Source organism: Larus michahellis, chromosome 4, assembly GCF_964199755.1.
Source record: "Larus michahellis chromosome 4, bLarMic1.1, whole genome shotgun sequence".
NCBI classification, from domain to species: domain Eukaryota; kingdom Metazoa; phylum Chordata; class Aves; order Charadriiformes; family Laridae; genus Larus; species Larus michahellis.
In genome coordinates, this window is record NC_133899.1 from 54,384,563 (window position 1) to 54,401,338 (window position 16,776).

The window sequence follows — 16,776 nt, forward strand, 5'->3', positions numbered from 1 at the left end:
TTATCAAATACCTCTTCCTCAAGTAGGTACATACTGACTAATGAAGAGACCCTTAACATTTCCTTAGCTAAGCTAAACCAAGTAAGCACCTTACATCTTAATTACTGAGACCGCTCTCCCCTTCTCCCAGTCATTTTCTGGGCTATTCTCTGGAAGCTGATTTTTCACCATCCTCCCTGGCCTGTTAACACCAGATGTACTGCTCCAGTAACAGTTACAGCCAACTAGATAATTCACAACCTCCTTATTTCTGATTCCCTTGCTCAACTAACTCAAAGTTTTTCACATGACTTTCAGCTACAGCCAAAAGGATTGCCTTCAAGTTCCACTCCTATCATCAACTCCAAATCTTTTTCAGCGTCTCAGACTGGGTCCCCCTACTCCATGCCCAACTCAATATTGACCTGCACTAATTCTGGCATGAAATAAACGTTACCTATTGTTTAATGTGTCCAATTTATTAGTGATTGAAATCACTTTCCATCCTTACTAATGTTCTTTTAGTCCCAAATTTATATTTATGATTTTCTGGGTAAGTAAAAACAACTGGAATAATTCCAACACAGTTATTTATAATTAGAACCTCAGATATTCTGTAACCCGAAGTAGCAGAGGTTAATGCAGTGTATGCAACAGTAGACTTATCTCTAGTACACACCAACACTCGCAGATGCATAACACAAGCTGCTGCTGGATTTTGCATGTTACTCATACACAGCCCTGCCTAGTGATCTGTGTTTGCAAGAACCCAAATCTCTAGCCAAGGCCATCCTAGAATTCTTAGCTAATAGCAGTAACTACAGTTTATTTTGTAAAATAAAATTTAACAAATCTTTAAAATACTCCAGAACCAACCCACAAGCAATGTGCGTTAAAGATAATGATAAATGAAAATATAGTTGGATTTCCATTGAATAAATTGATAAACCTAATTAATAGGTGCTTTAAAAATATACAAGCTTTCAATCTGTTTATTACACAGATCTTCAAAGATTTTATTTAAAAGGTAAATATCTCATCAACCAATTCATAAAGACAGAGCTGTGCCCAGAGCAGAAGTTCCTGCCCAAAATTCCAGAACTCCTGACCAAAGAGTTCACAGTGAGAAACAAGGACAGCACCACCACACCAGGTATCACAAATGCCTCAAAGCATTAACATAATGGAAACCTTTAAACCTTCGAGCTTTATTTTCTTCTTATGTAGGATGAATTAGGATGCTATCTTTTATACCTGAACTTTAAAGGCACTTACACAGGGTTTAATCTTCTCCATCAAAAGCCTTCACAAATTACACGGCAGAAGGAAAACCACTCCTCTAAGTCAGCCAGTTCCAACCTCTGACATGTATACTTCTGGTACGATAGCTGCTGTGACAGGAGCATCAGAAGGAAACGGCCCCACCAGTCTTACTCAAGTTCTTGCCACAGTTTCTCTCTTACACCTGAGTGATGAGTAGGCTACCCATACTCAGAAATACTTCCAAGAGTTGAGTCTCACTGACATCTTCTGACTTGATATGATCCTTGGTGGATCATATAACGAGGGAACACACACACACACTTACACATCTTACGTCTTCTACAGCATTTTTGAACCAGTTCCACCCAGTCCCTGCACTGATTGTCCGTGTCTTCCTTGCATTTTACAGGTAAACCCAGAGACAAGGATTTGCTGAGCTGTTACCTTCCCTTCTGCATTAATTAGCATACATTATCAGTCACAAAAGGAATTTATGCTGCTCCAGAGTATAAGGCCTTTTGAGATTCTATAATCTTAAGTAGAAGGGACAGGCAGAAAAAGATCTTCACCTAGTCAGGGTACGAACTAGTTAGAGTAAGCATTGCATTAGAAGGGAACTATCAGGGTAAGCAATATTTAGTGGTAGCAAAATAAAATATGAGATTTAAGAAAAAAAAATAGAAATACGGCTGGAAAATCTTGTAAACCCCTATTTGAAGTACTAAATTAAAAAAAAAATATTAAAAAACACCCAACAAAATACTCCAAGCAGAACAGTTTCTATTCGCCCATTTCCCAACTATTTTCCAGCTGGTACCTGCTTGAAGATTCCTGCTAGAAGCTTTTTCTGGTTTCCATCTTCTTGTCATTTTCATTCTTCCAGATTTTATTACTTGGTACTGTAAGGCAAAAACTTAAGAAAGGAGGAAGAACTTACTGGTATTGAGAACTCCTCTGCCAAATACTTCAACACTGATGCTCCTCTAGTCAAAAAGTTACTTCTCTCTGCCAGGTTGCCTTGGAGTTTTGTGTCAAACTCCTTTCTGACAACTGAAGCAACAGAGTCAATTATTATGAGTTTAACTTTCTTTGAAATAATTTCTTCTTCCAAAGACATAATCCTAAAAGAGAAAAAAAAAAATAAAAAACCTCAGACATTGATAACGTTATTTAGAACCATTTTATAACCCTGAAATTGTTTAAATAAAAGATTTACTTTAATTAGCTGAAAGTTAACCCCTCTTTTTCCCCACCTCACACTAACATCTGCATGTATTGAAGAGATTTGGAAAGGAATCTCAGGCTCCAGTTGACCACATAAGCCAAGGCAGGACCTCTCCAAAAGAGAGTTTTGGAAGAACCTCTCGTTAGCAACTCTATGCTGTACAACCCCTGAATGGCAGGCAGCAAGTTTAGTGGACATTGAAACTGTGCCTTTTTGCTCACAGTAGCAGCGTCCCATTGCCAACACCAGAATCCTTGGTGTCTATATATGCAGAAGGTCAAATCCATTTCCGTATACCTCCAAAGACAGTATGCCAAACCTACCCCATTGATAATACTCTACTAGCTGTTCTTTGATAAAGCCGAACTAGAAGAAGCTATTCTTAGAATAATTCTCTCACTAACATAAAATACACAAGATGATGCTAAAATATAACTTAATTCATTTTCATTGCATAATGTGTTCACAAATTAAGTTAACAACATGACAATACAACACTGCCAACAACAGCATTCAGGCTGATGACTGTGAAATGATTCCTCCTTCCCACTGCTGGAGGGGTCCCAGTCTTCCCAGAAGTAAACTGCATTTTGGAGGAGAAAACTCCTATTTCATGGAAAACCTAACTCTTACACTATGGTCTCTCCATAATCAAAGACAAGATAAGACCTGTCACATGAAGCCCTTGAAAGGCTTACAGGGATCAGATCATATTGAAATTGTCTACTAGGAATTAGTGGATCACATCAAGTGGATGTGTATTAGTCACGTGCTATAAAATGAGAAGAGCAGTGTCAGTCTTTCTGTAGCGATTTTCCTTTGTTGGAGACCATGCTGTTATCATCATGAAAAAGCCCCAAACAAATGAATTATTCTTCATAAAACTTTGATATAAAACAAATATTGATACAGAAAATCCAGTCAAAATGGTCTTTATATTTTTAAACTCTGGAAAAGGATACCTGTTCAGTACACTGCCACAGGTCAGCTCTCGATACAGGTGAATGCTACGGGTCATGCAGAACAGCTTTTCATCTGAGTCAAAATAAGTAGGGAATCTGTTTCCTGCTATCTCAATCAACCTATCAAAAAACCAGAAGGCATAACAATGAAACAGGAATAATGTGGGATAATAAGGCATCAAGTATTCACAACGCAAATCTCTGAATAATAAGCAGATATCATATAATACTGGAAATATTTTTCAAAGGAGAAGCATACTTTAGGAGTCAGAGTGAAATACTAGAAGTCAGAGCAGCGAGGTTCTCTTCCCAGTGACACCAGAGTCAGTGGAACACTGGCAAAAGACATAATGTGTCTGTACGCAAAGAAACAGCGTATATCCTATGGAAAGAAACTGCAAAGTTTATAGTTACTGAATGCAAAGTTCTTTGAGTTTTATACAAGAGGTTCCACTCAATGGCCAAGCATTCTCCTATTTTAGTTATTATATCTAAATATTATTTTCATTTAAACAAATGTACTCGCCAACTCAAACCATCTTCCCTTCCACCTTTATCATGCAGAGAAATCATAAAGTGGACCTTGTGTCACCACAGAAATTTAACAAGCTGATAACAAACAGACCTGTTACAAGGTCCAGCCAACATGGAAGCAAGACTGTAAACAACATAGCCCAGTTCAACTGCAAGTATTTATACAAGCAGTACATGTATGGAAAATATGCCCGCCATAGTGGGAATCTTTTCACATATAATCTCTCCTTAAAAACAAGAACAAGGTCATTTGGATGGGAGAATTCTTCACTGAAACCATTTCCACTGTCCCAGTTACCTCTTTTTAAAAAGGGCTTATAAAATCTTAAGAAAATATACTTTTTGGAACTTAGCAAAAAAAAAAAAATCTGCATTGTGTCACAAAGTGACTGAGGCTCCAGTTGCCAGGCAGCTACAACCGAACATCCATCCATTCAGATAGCACAAGTACAACTGGCGTGGCTTGAAATAATGAAATAACTAAACAGCTTAAGTGTCTGCTTCACTGATAGAACTGAATGTGGGATTCCATGATTAAATGTTCTCCATTACCTTATTAGCAAATTCATGACTCTTCAAAACTTTGAATTATAATTGTAAAGCATACCACTGTTTATTATTGGACTAGACTAAGGAAGCATATCAGATAACTGGTGATAACACCAAAAGAAGTCAGAGGAAGTTGGGTATTTATTATTTGTTGTGAAAATATTTTTATATTCACAAACTATGCTTTGAAAAAACCTCTTGCATAGATGTAAAACTAAACAATTTACTGATAAGAGGCCAACATTTTCAGTTAAATGAGATTTTATACATAAAATCATTGAGGACTCTTCGGAAGTCAGTGGAATGACGTTCCACCCCTCTGAACACAAGGCAATTTTATCTAGGTTCTTAAATAAATGATCCAAGAATTCAACTTGGAAACTCATAGTTACAGTCCAAGCACTGTAATTTTTTATACAATGAAGATTTTGGTTTTTTACTAACAGAAAATATTTAATTGTATTTTAAGCAGACATATTCCACTGCTTATAGCTTGAGAAGAGTGGCATCTAGTGGATGATACCTGTGGGCACGACTTACTAGTTATGTTTTTTATTTAGGCCCTTTCCATTAAAACCCAAAACATTAAAGCTATTTTAGAACAATTGTTTTAAATCATTTTTATTGGGTTTAAAAACAGAACCACTAAGTTTGAATGTTAACATACCTATCCAGAGCAAGCAATTTCATGACAATAGCCTGAATCTCACTCATTAGATATCACTTATTATATTTAAACTTGTCCTGCAGAACTTCCAGGAAGAGAATCTTGTCTTTGCATTTGCATAATTAATCATGCAGACCATTTGGGCAACAGTGATCTGTCATTCAATGGTCTGCATGAAATGAGATTTCAGTACCCTTCCTAATGGGCATGCATATCACAAAGACCATCATTACACAGACTGACTTAAAATGACACACCTCATCTTGCTGAGATCACAGTACAATTCAGAGAGCTCTGTGGAGTTTCAAAGTTCTTTAAGATCTAAACACTGTTTGTCACAGTGAGACCAAAAGCTGCACAGAACACGTTCTCTGCAATCAGGGTGGAAGCCCATGGGGTGGAAAATCCCTGTTTGTTCTAAGCTTTGGTTCACAGAAATTTCTATCCAGTGTTTTTCACAAGCAGTAAGTATGGCTAGAGAGAAAAGCAAACAAAATTATTTTCAGACTTTCTAAATAAGTCTGGTATGTTTTCAGTTAATAGCTGGCTAGAGCTGAATTGAGTTGCTACAAATCTGATTATAACAATTTTGATTTCCAGATTTACTATGGCCATTCCATCCACCTGTCCTAGTGTCCACGTTCTGACAAAGCTGAATGAGAGACACTATCTGCACTATTACAGCTTTTTCTTACACAAGAGAAAAACATATAAACTACAGAAAACACTGGCATATCTTACAAGACCAGCCTCAATTCTGACCACTCTTCTCAGCATTGCTATTAGATTCAACTAAACTGTCATGTCAGAGAGTAATAAGGCCATGAAAGTTTGTGGAAGCAAAAAGCTCCTTGCCCTGAAGAAAGACCTGCCAGGCAGAACGACAAAAGAGAAGTGCCTTTTAGCAAAAGAAAAAAAATTAGACAGCTTTATGCAGTATCTTTCTAGAAGCAGCATGGCATTACAGCCAGTATGACAGCTACAACTTAGCAACTCTCAGCCCTAAAAAGAAGCAGGGACATAAACACTTTTTCCAGGCTTTCTGATAGAGACTTCTGAGTTTTAAATAAAAATAGTGCCAGCTAAAAATCTCCATTAACCCCTCTAAAATAAGTTTATTAAATGAATATTTGCCCTCTTATCTGAAGTGTTTAGAACAACAACAAAACAAAAATCTCTTCTACTTGCCATCTATTAATAATACAGGATTATAGAATTGTAAGAAAATTCAATTCAGGTTAGAAAGAGAACTCAGGAGATCTCCAGGCCGACATCCTGTTCAAAGTAGGGCCAGCTACAAAGTCAGAACAAGTTACTCAAGGCTTTATCTAGTCCTATTTTGAAAGCCTCCAAAGGATGGAGGCAGCACAACCTCTGGGCAACCTTTTCCAATTCCTGAATGTCCCTATGCTGAAAAAGCTTCTCCATGTAGCAGTACAGAGTGGATTTCAAAGTACACCCGCTGTCTCCCTGCCATGCATCACTGTGCCATCTTCTTGATTGGCCTCCTCATGGGTACAGGAAGGCTGCTGTTAGATCCCCCCAAAACCTTCTCTCTTCTGGACTGAGCAAGCCCTCAGTCTCTCCACAAAGGGCAAGCGCTCCAGCTCCCAACCATCTTGGTAGTCCCCAGCTAAAGTCCCTGCAGTTTGTCATGCATTTCTCAAACCGAGAACTAAAAATCGGACACAGGACCTAGATGTAGTCTAACAGGTACCCAGTAGAAGGGGATAATCACTTCCCTCACTCTGCTGGTGCTGCTCCTTAGAGGTTGCAACACAGAAAGCGTAAGATATAGGTTGTCTTCTGAAATTGTGTTTAACTATCATTTTCAACCAAGCAATACTAAATATGATTTAATACATAAATATTCTCATCCTTACTAATAACGTTATTTTTACCACATTTCCTTTCTACATCCTACTCTATTTTCAGGAGTTTCATTTTCACGTTAAGCTGTTTTTCTTTTCTTTAGCACTCACTTTTAAACAACAAGTCTTAACTCACCTGTTAGGTACTACCCTTTTCCCCTTTTCTACTACCTACACTTCAGTGACCTGAAATAAAATTTAAATGGTATGTAAGAAGGGAACACCATACTTTACAGAGACATTACTTGAAGCTTTTTTTAGAATTACAGAATCACAGAATAGGGTTGGAAGGGACCATTAAAGGTCATCTAGTCCAACTTCCCCTACAGTGAGCAGGGACATCTTCAACTAGAACTTGTTGCTCAGAGCCCTGTCCAACCTGACCTTGAATGTTTCCAGGGATGGGGCATCTACCACCTCTCTGGGAAACCTGTTCCAGGGTTTCACCACCCTCATGGTAAAAAACTTTCTTCCTTTTATCTAGTCTAAACCTTCCCTCTTTCAGTTTAAAGCCATTACCCCTTGTTCTATCACAACAAGCCCTGCTAAAAAGTTTGACCCCATCTTTCCTGTAGACGCCCTTTAAGTACTGAAAGGCCACAATAAGGTCTCCCCAGAGTCTCCTCTTCTCCAGGCTGAACAACCCCAACTCTCTCAGCCTGTCCTCACAAGAGAGATGTTCCAGCCCTCTGATCATCTTTCTGGCCCTTCTCTGGGCCCACTTCAAGAGGTCCGTGTCTTTCCTGAGCTGAGGGCCCCAGAGCAGGATGCAGTACTCCAAGTGGGGTCTCATGAGAGCGCAGTAGAGGGTAAGAATCACCTTCCTCAACCTGCTGGCTGCGCTTCTTTTGATGCAGCCCATGATACAGTAGGCCTTCTGGGCAGCGAACAACATTGCCAGCTCATGTCGAGCTTTTCATCCACCGGTACCCCTCAAGTCTTTCTGGGCAGGGCTGCTCTCAATCCTTTCATCCCCCAGCCTGTATTGATAGGGGAATTCTTTGATACACTACACTTATGGTTTAAAGTAAATCAAACTTTTGTGAAATTAACTTGACAAAGACAGGGTTAGAAACCACATCTGTGATACTTTCAAATGATTAAACAATACAAATACATTTGCTTTGATACTCCAGATTCAGGCCATGGGTACGTCATCTGAAATATATAAGTTATTTCAATGAACCTTTTTCTGGCCATTTTTCTAAACAAATAAGGATGAGACTACTGTATTTCTTGTCCTCCCCCAGACTCTTAATAACTTTTGACTCATGAATTCCAAGCAACACTGACAAAGGAATAGACATCTCAAAACCATCAAACTCCTTGTGGTTTAGAAAAATTGGTAGCCAAGTAAAGTAAGTTAGAGCTACCATTAATGGCATATTGCAAAATTATTTCAACAGCTAATCAGTCAGTTAACATGGGAAGAGCGGAAACCAACATGCACATACATCTATAACTCTCAACTAGTTACAGCATATAGTGTTTCCTGTCCATTCAGCTGTTAGAAGATACTGTAAGTGCATCGCTGAGCAGTTTCGGTCATATGGGCAAACCAGGAGATATTAGAGGAACCAGAGATGTTACAGAGGTAAGGGAATATTGTACTGCATGGCCACTAAGGATGCAAGGTTACTGCAGAAGGAAATCAGAAGTGCAGAAGAAGGGCTGAGGGCCCCACCCAGCAACAATAGGACAGAAATCTGAAGGAAAACTGGCTGTGTAAGTCCTACTGTTCACAGAAAAACATTCCATTTCCTTTCTACTCAAAACGCTGAGCCTTTACATCCTCAAAACCTTCCTGCTAACTCCACAAACTAAACTGCAAAGAAAGATTTCAGGTATAGGACTGTTAAGACCATTTATAAATTAGTGAGTGCGCCACCCACCTAATCACACCACAATTTGAATCTGCAACATCATACACATTCTATTAAAATTAATTTCATCATCTATGGAATAACTGCATATATCAGATGAATGCTTAGTAACTACCATAGGTATTTATTTTATCAATGCTTAATTATTGTTCAGAAAATAATTGAAGGCTCCAAGATAAAAGGTGCTAAAAAGGTTGAAAGTGTGAATTTTAGAATTTTGCATCTTTCTTACCTTTCAGCACTGAACGCAGACTCTGTGTCAATGTATATAACAGCCCCATCAAGTCCTCCCATGCTCACAGGTAGTGTAGCCAGAACACTCATCATAATACAAAATTGAGTTTTGCCACAACCTGGTGGGCTAGTTAGCTGGAAGAAAAAGATTAGTAACATAAACAAGAGATGTCACATTCATTTCACCCTAATTCTACTTTTAACTAAGACCCATCAGCCAGAACTCCTCAAGTTCTGCTCTTCCAGCTACCAAAAGAGACAGCCACAAAAAGATAGAATGCAGCCCACAAAAAGCAACTTGCAGTTACTCTTGGATCTGTGCCTTGCAGTCAAACTCATCCACTGACGAATAAACAGTTCTTCAGACACAGCATTATGCTTGTACTTTATTTCTTTGACATCCTTTGTTACCTCTCATATGTGAGGTCTCCTACTCTCCCCTTCCTCTTACAAGATCTTCCCTAGAGTCACACCTAGTTCTCTTCCATCTCCTTCCCTATGCTACCTTCTAAAACAGAGCAGAAGATTCACAGTTGACATTCACATGACATCAATTGCCTTTAGAGCTGAAAGCAAAGTCCAGAGCTAATGAGTTCACAGATGTAAATGACTGCTTAGGAGCCATCATTACCTTGGTTAAAACCAGGTCTTTCTTGGAAATCACAAGGATGACAACTTATATTTTGTAAAGACTGAACGTTCAATATGAATCACTCATATATAAGACAGATTTTTATCTGCCCCAGAGACTACATTCTGCTATGTAGCACGTGTTTTGCCATTCGTGTTAACTCCCTAGTACCATATTTCAACATGAATACCATTTAATGATCCAGTCAAGCTTGCCAATTTTAAGCTTTCACCTGTGCTTACTGAAAGCCTACTGCGGTTACTCAGTATTCAGAAAGACCACATTGAACTTGTGTGAAATGGTTCCAGTATGATTTTGATCCAAGAGAAAAACCACAAGGATCAAAAGTATACATTGTTTGATGAGATCCCCAGTTTGAGGGCAAGATTTTTCTACTAGAGATGGCAGTGTGCTGTTCTTTATCCACTGCAGATCTTGCAGAGATTGCAAATGAATGCTGGGCTCTGTGTTCAGATAAAATATGTTCATTACTACTACAGTGTGTCTTTAAATACAATATCACATTCGCTGCTTCTGGGATGGAGATGATGACATTTTAAATACTAAGAGGGCAGAAAAATAGCAAATACAAAGTTGAAGCGATGTTAGGCACTAAACACAGGATGATGGATTCACTCTGATGCTAGTAGAGACTGAAAAATAACGCAAGATAAAAATAAGCCTCTCCAGGAAGGTTAAACTGCAAAGTCAACCATACCTCTCTTCAAAACACACACTACTGCCAAAACAAAGGCTGAAATACAGAGTTGTTGTTTTAAATTACAAAAAGAAACCTTACAACAGACTCTCAAAATTAAACTGTTTTTTAAGCCTAAATGCACAATAGGGTTTTTTTTAAGTACAAACACTCTTTCACCACAAGATACTATAGTATCGCTCTACTTTCATTTTAAGCAGCAGTAATACGACTTGAAGCACAGAAAATTTGCACGGAAACACTGAGGGACTGCATTAGCTACAGTTACACATTAGCTACTGTTAACAGTTGGTTAAAATCCCTTAAATCACTTCTGTCTTTAAACAAGGCCTGAAAACCAAGCCATATCAGTCAATCTACTTCAAGCTTTAATGCAAGAGAAGCATTAGATGATTTTTGATTTAGAAGCACACACTGCATTTAGTGAATTACAGATCATACTTATGGATCAGTCATATTTACGCAATTATCTGTCCTCCATCCATTGTACTTAAATTACAAAATATCGTATCAACAATAGCTGCCAGGTTTTAATATGAACCCAAATTATATATAAAAATTGCAGGGGCAATACACATTCCTTAGACTGTGATAGCCAAGGAATCTCACCAGCTGTTTCATGTTAAAAAGAAGACTTGAAATGAATGAGGGGAGGGCATCAATCCAGTTATTAAATTAAAATGTTTGGACAACTATGAGGAGACCTCATAAAAACGTTTGTAGTTTCAGCCTTGCCTGGGAGGTGCACTGGAACCAGCATTTATTTCAGTGGCTGATGCAGGAGCTAATTCAGCAGAGATGCTGTAAAAATGTCTGAGGAAATGAGCATCATACCAGAGAAAGACAGGGAATCTTGCAATACAATCTAGTACAAGAAAGTACGCTAATGGAGGAACAGAGAATTTCTATTCCCAAAGACAACAATACGTCATCTTTTATCAGCATTCCTTCAAATGGAATTAAAATGGGATTTTAAATAATCCACAGTAAACAATTTTAAAGAACTACCACATTTTATTGTAATTACCACTGGAGTTCAGCAAGTGTTCTGACAATCTTCGTTTTTAAAAAAAAAAAACAACCCACTAAAAGGACTCTAAAATAATTTAAATCAAATGTCTGCAAAAAGTTTGATTAGTTTGTTCTACTCTAAATTTTCTCTGAAAAAAATCATCAAGTCCACCCAGATAGAAATGTGAAGACTACAATTTCTAATTTATCTCCCCCTAATAAAACATACTTTTATTTTTCAATAAGCTATGTATTATTTTCTCTGGCACATCTGTAGGGTTTGGATGAAGTCACAAGGAGCTAATTCTTCTTCAGCTACCAGGGGATTAAACTCCTCAATATTCACAAAGTCATTACTTTAATTTTTCCTCAGAGGAGTTAGCCAAAAGCTCTGACATCTGACCACAAAATTTCAGCTACGATTTAATTTCCAACTTAAAACCTAATAGTGGTTTGGGAAAAAATGGTCCAAGACAGTGTAACACAAATCAAATCCCTCTGGCACTCAAAAAGCAAGCAGCTTTGGCTGTAGAAGATACCACCACAAGTCTGAACCCTGTGGCTCATGTACTCAAATTCCAAGTTTCCAACCACCCGCACTGCTGGGTAAGGTAACAGGAAGACAACGATTTAGCCACACCAGTCAGGAAGTAAATGCTGCGCACAGCATACTTTTGAAGAGAACTTGTCTCAGAATATCTGCCTAATAACAAAAATACTAAAGGGCAATCTGCTGGTCAGCTATGCTCCAGTAAGTTGCAAAAGAGCAAATTAAAATTACAAAGTTCCAAACTCACTTGAATCCAAAAAGAACACGACCTGAAAGCATTCGCAAGCTGCAGTACAGCATCAAAGCGGCAGCAGCAGCAGACACTTGATAGCTTTCTACTAAAATTTCATCTAACAATCAGGCTGAAGAACACTTGCAGTGCTGACAACCTTTGAAACTACTTCAGATCTCATGACTCTTGCAAAAGTGCTTTTGAAAATCTCCAGAAACAGGCTTTAAATGCGAAACTCAGTTTCTGCATAGTTAATTGTTCTGTCTCTACGTTTGCTGAGAAACCCCTAATACATGCCACTTTACACAGCTAGGACCTAAAATGCAAATAAAAAGCTATACACTTTTTTTTTTTAGACACTCTAATCTCTTAAGTTACTCATCTGATTTCTGGAGTCTACCTAGTTCTCTCTACAATATTTTTGATTAAAATTATTATGCATCAGTATTGTCAATCCAGCGTGAGGTTGCAACCAGATCAAGCCACTGGTGGATATAGCGCTTGTAGTTCTGGTCTCCTCCACTAGATGTCTTGTACAGACTTCAACATCTCAAAGTCACTTGGTGAGATCACCTATTGACTATAACTGCATTAGGCAGGTCCTGTATTTTTAACCAAAATATGTTTGAATAAAAAAAAACAAACCTCAACATTCAAAAGCTTTTTTCCATAAGAAAACTTAAATTTCAACACATTTCCTGGCATAGTGCTTTTCATTTACAGTCAGATAAAAGTTCAGCCTATCATTGAATATATTCATTTCCCACGAGTACCTTTAAATATATTGATATATATGGAGTATGGCTATTCTTAGAGTTTAGCAACAGTATCCCCGATTTTCTCATATCTAAAGAAATAAATGTTTTAAGGAAACATAAATAAAAAAAATTAAAATCGAGTATTGTGGTAATCAACGAAACTGAGAAGGATTACAAAATACATAGCTCTGGAAAATTAAGCATTAGCATTAATTTCCTGAAGTGCATTATTTTATGCTGTCTTGGGAAGATTATATTTGACATCCATGTTTTGATATCAACTGCTTGCAGAACTTCCTTTCAAATAATAAAAAAATTTTAAAAAACCCACAAAACTTAGTAGTCAAAGTTTGGCTGAAGTACAGTAAAACTCCCAGCATGTCAACAACTGCTTTTCCTGGATCTCCCCCTGGAGTAACGCCAAGAACATGATAATCAGCAACCTTAGAAGTCTATCAGTGCTCCAGAGCCATTCTATCTGGTCTTCAGGGAAGAATCCATCAGATAGACTGCACTGATAGCTGAATTATAGCTATGCTTAGGATGAAGAAAAAAAAGCAAACATTCACAATATTGTTATCAGCAGCCTTGTAAATTAACTGTATGGCTCTTCCTACCCAAAAAGATCACATTCGCTTATTTTTTTAATTAGGAAAAAAATACTTCAGGATCCCTAGTGCAAATTTCACGCTCCGGCCATCTTTTACTTAAAATTGCCAAGCCATAGGACGGGGGACAAAGTAGACTTGGTTATCTGCACTGACCTATAGAAGGCTGATAGCTTTCTATGATGTTATAACGGGTTGGCTGGATGAGGGGAGAGCCGTAGATGTCATCTACCTTGACCTTAGCAAGGCTTTTGACACTGTCTCCCATAACATCCTCATTAGGAAGCTGAGGAAGTATGGGCTAGTCGAGGTGACAGTGAGGTGGATCGAGAGCTGGCTGAGTGACAGAACCCAGAGGGTTGTGATCAGTGGCACAGAGTCCAGTTGGAGGCCTGTAACGAGTGGTGTCCCTCAGGGGTCAATACTTGGACCAATTTTGTTCAATATATTCATTAATGACCTAGATGAGGGGACAGAGTGTATCCTCAGCAAGTTTGCTGATGATACCAAGCTGGGAGGGGTGGCCGACACTCCAGAGGGCCGTGCTGCCATCCAGCGTGACCTGGACAGGCTGGAGAGCTGGGCAGAGAAGAACCTAATGAGGTTCAACAAAAGCAAGTGTAGGGTCCTGCACCTGGGGAGGAAGAATGCCAAACACCAGTATATGTTAGGGGTGGACATGCTGGGAAGCAGCTCTGAGGAGAAGGACCTGGGGGTCCTGGTAGACAGCAAATTATCCATGAGCCAGCAGTGTGCCCTTGTCGCCAAGAAGGCCAATGGCATCCTGGGCTGCATAGGGAAGACTGTGGCCAGTAGGTCGAGGGAGGTCATTCTCCCCCTCTACTCTGCACTGGTGAGGCCACAACTGGAGTACTGTGTCCAGCTTTGGGCTCCCCAGTTCAAGAGGGACAGGGAACTACTGGAGCGAGTCCAGCGAAGGGCAACCAAGATGATTATGGGACTGGAGCACCTCCCTTATGAGGAAAGGCTGAAAGAGCTGGGACTCTTTAGCCTGGAGAAGAGAAGGTTGAGGGGGGACCTGATTAATGTTTACAAGTATCTAAAGGGTGGGTTTAAGGAGGACGGAGCCAGGCTCTTTTCAATGGTTCCCAGCGACAGGACAAGGGGCAATGGGCACAAGCTAGAACATAGGAAGTTCCGTTCAAATACACGGAAAAACTTCTTTACAGTGAGGGTGACAGAGCACTGGCACAGGCTGCCCAGGGAGGTTGTGGAGTCCCCTTCTCTGGAGATTTTCAAGACCCGCCTGGATGCAGCCCTGAGGGATGTGGTTTAGGCAATCCTGCTCTAGCAGGGGAGTTGGACTAGATGATCTCTAGAGGTCCCTTCCAACTCTGAAGATTCCGTGATTCCGTGAAGGGTGACATCCTTTTTTTTGGGCACCACTCATGAGGCAGTCACAGGCTCAAGGACATGTTAAAGTCAGCATATCACAAGAAGAGACACATCCCTATTCTACTTTTCTACTATCTGTGCAGCAGTGGCTCTACGTTTCAACTAAAGAAGCACAATTCAGAAGTTTAAGCAGCAAGCAAACAGCCATTCTCTATCTCCACTGAGGAAATGTTGGTGGACCAGGTGGAAATCCTGGAAAACCAGATCCTAGCCACGAGCAAGCATCATTTCTTTTCAAACACGGACTGTGTTATTTCGCCACTTGACTGCATGAATAATATCCAAAAGAGGTCAAACTACACCTAGTGTGGCCAGCGCTTTGGTGAGAAAAATATTTTTAGGAACGAAAAACTCATCTCCTGCTGAAGGTACTGTCCTTCAACAGCAGAATAGTTACAATCTCAGGACCCTGCATATCCCACTGCTACTTATAAAAACAGTTCTTTCTCCTTCAATGAAAAAGAATTTAGCAAGTCTTTTCTCCCAGAATTTGAAGACTAGCAGTACTAATCCTAAGGTTCAATTCTTCCAATTCAATTTTATTATAGTAAATTGGTAACAAAGCTAGGACTAAATATGAAGAAAATAATTCTGACAGATCAACGTAAATTCATGGATGTGTTCTTAAACATTTTTATGAAGACCTGAATTATGTATATTCCTGTAAATCATACATAAAAGAAATGCTCAGAATCTTCAAAAAGTAATATCCCCTACAGCAGTCTAAACTCAGTGTTGCTTAAATGCTAATACGTTTTAAGTCACTATCAGATTTCATAAGTGATTTTTATCTGAGATCAAAACCAATCTAGTTTGATTATAGGGTATGGAAAAAACCCTATTATCCTCATAGTAAGATTTTCCCAAACTTCTCACTTCTACTCCTTTACTGTGGCAACTTGCCACAGCAGACAAAGAAAAGCACTTGGTAAGGACTGTTAAAGTGTTTAAGGAAAAAAAAATGGTTTCAACCTGTCTAAATTCAGAGCATGAGGCACATTATATATTTTTTCCACTCATTTCAAGGGCACAGCTGAACTCAGAACTTTACTTTAAGAAGCAAAGTATGGCCACATAGCATAAAACCAAGGTCCATCTAGCTCTGGATTCTGTCTCTACCAAAGGACAACAACAGATGGCCGGGGCAATAACATAAGAACAAGGCACACATATATTGATACTCCCTCCAATATATATACGTTTCCTCATCTCCATTTGTAGTTCAGCAAATTCCTAAGACAGAGATTGCATCTGTCTATTTTTATAATACTCAATGATTCCTATGAACATCCACACAAATCCTTTCTTTCCAGATCATAGAAACTATGCAAACTGTTATGACTTTCTGCAAGGCCATAGAGAAATCCATGTACTAGAAGATTAAGCATTCCCTTGTTCTTAAAAGAAAATTCTAAGCAAAAACATAGCAGTGCATCCAAAAGCCAGAGTGTGACAGAGTTATAGATAGACAGATATGCAATTTGTAGTATGGCAATGTATGCACATATAATACAGGCCTTAATTACACTCTCTTTATAAAAGAATGCATTACATATTTATTGCATAAATTAGTCACATTTATATATAAAAGCTCTGTAAAGTCATTCTCATGACTATATGCTTCACATTTTTGTCCTAATTGCTTATTGTACCTTCATAAAAACTAATAACTTGGTAAAGTTCGA

The 16,776-nt window shown here is 38.8% G+C and overlaps 1 protein-coding gene across 3 annotated transcripts in view; it reads right to left on the reverse strand.

The window, feature by feature from the left end:
• Window positions 1–16,776, reverse strand: part of RAD51B (RAD51 paralog B) — a 420,404-nt gene that overhangs the window by 396,952 nt on the left and 6,676 nt on the right. For all 3 annotated transcript variants that reach the window (XR_012586722.1, XM_074584885.1, XM_074584886.1), the window contains exons 5-7: window positions 9,166–9,302; window positions 3,430–3,549; window positions 2,180–2,363 (exon numbers count right to left, since the gene is read on the reverse strand). Coding sequence is in view for 2 of the 3 variants with exons in the window: in XM_074584885.1 (XP_074440986.1) it covers window positions 2,180–2,363; window positions 3,430–3,549; window positions 9,166–9,302 (441 nt within the window). In the remaining variant the exon portion in view is untranslated. The remainder of the gene's footprint in view (window positions 1–2,179; window positions 2,364–3,429; window positions 3,550–9,165; window positions 9,303–16,776) is intronic.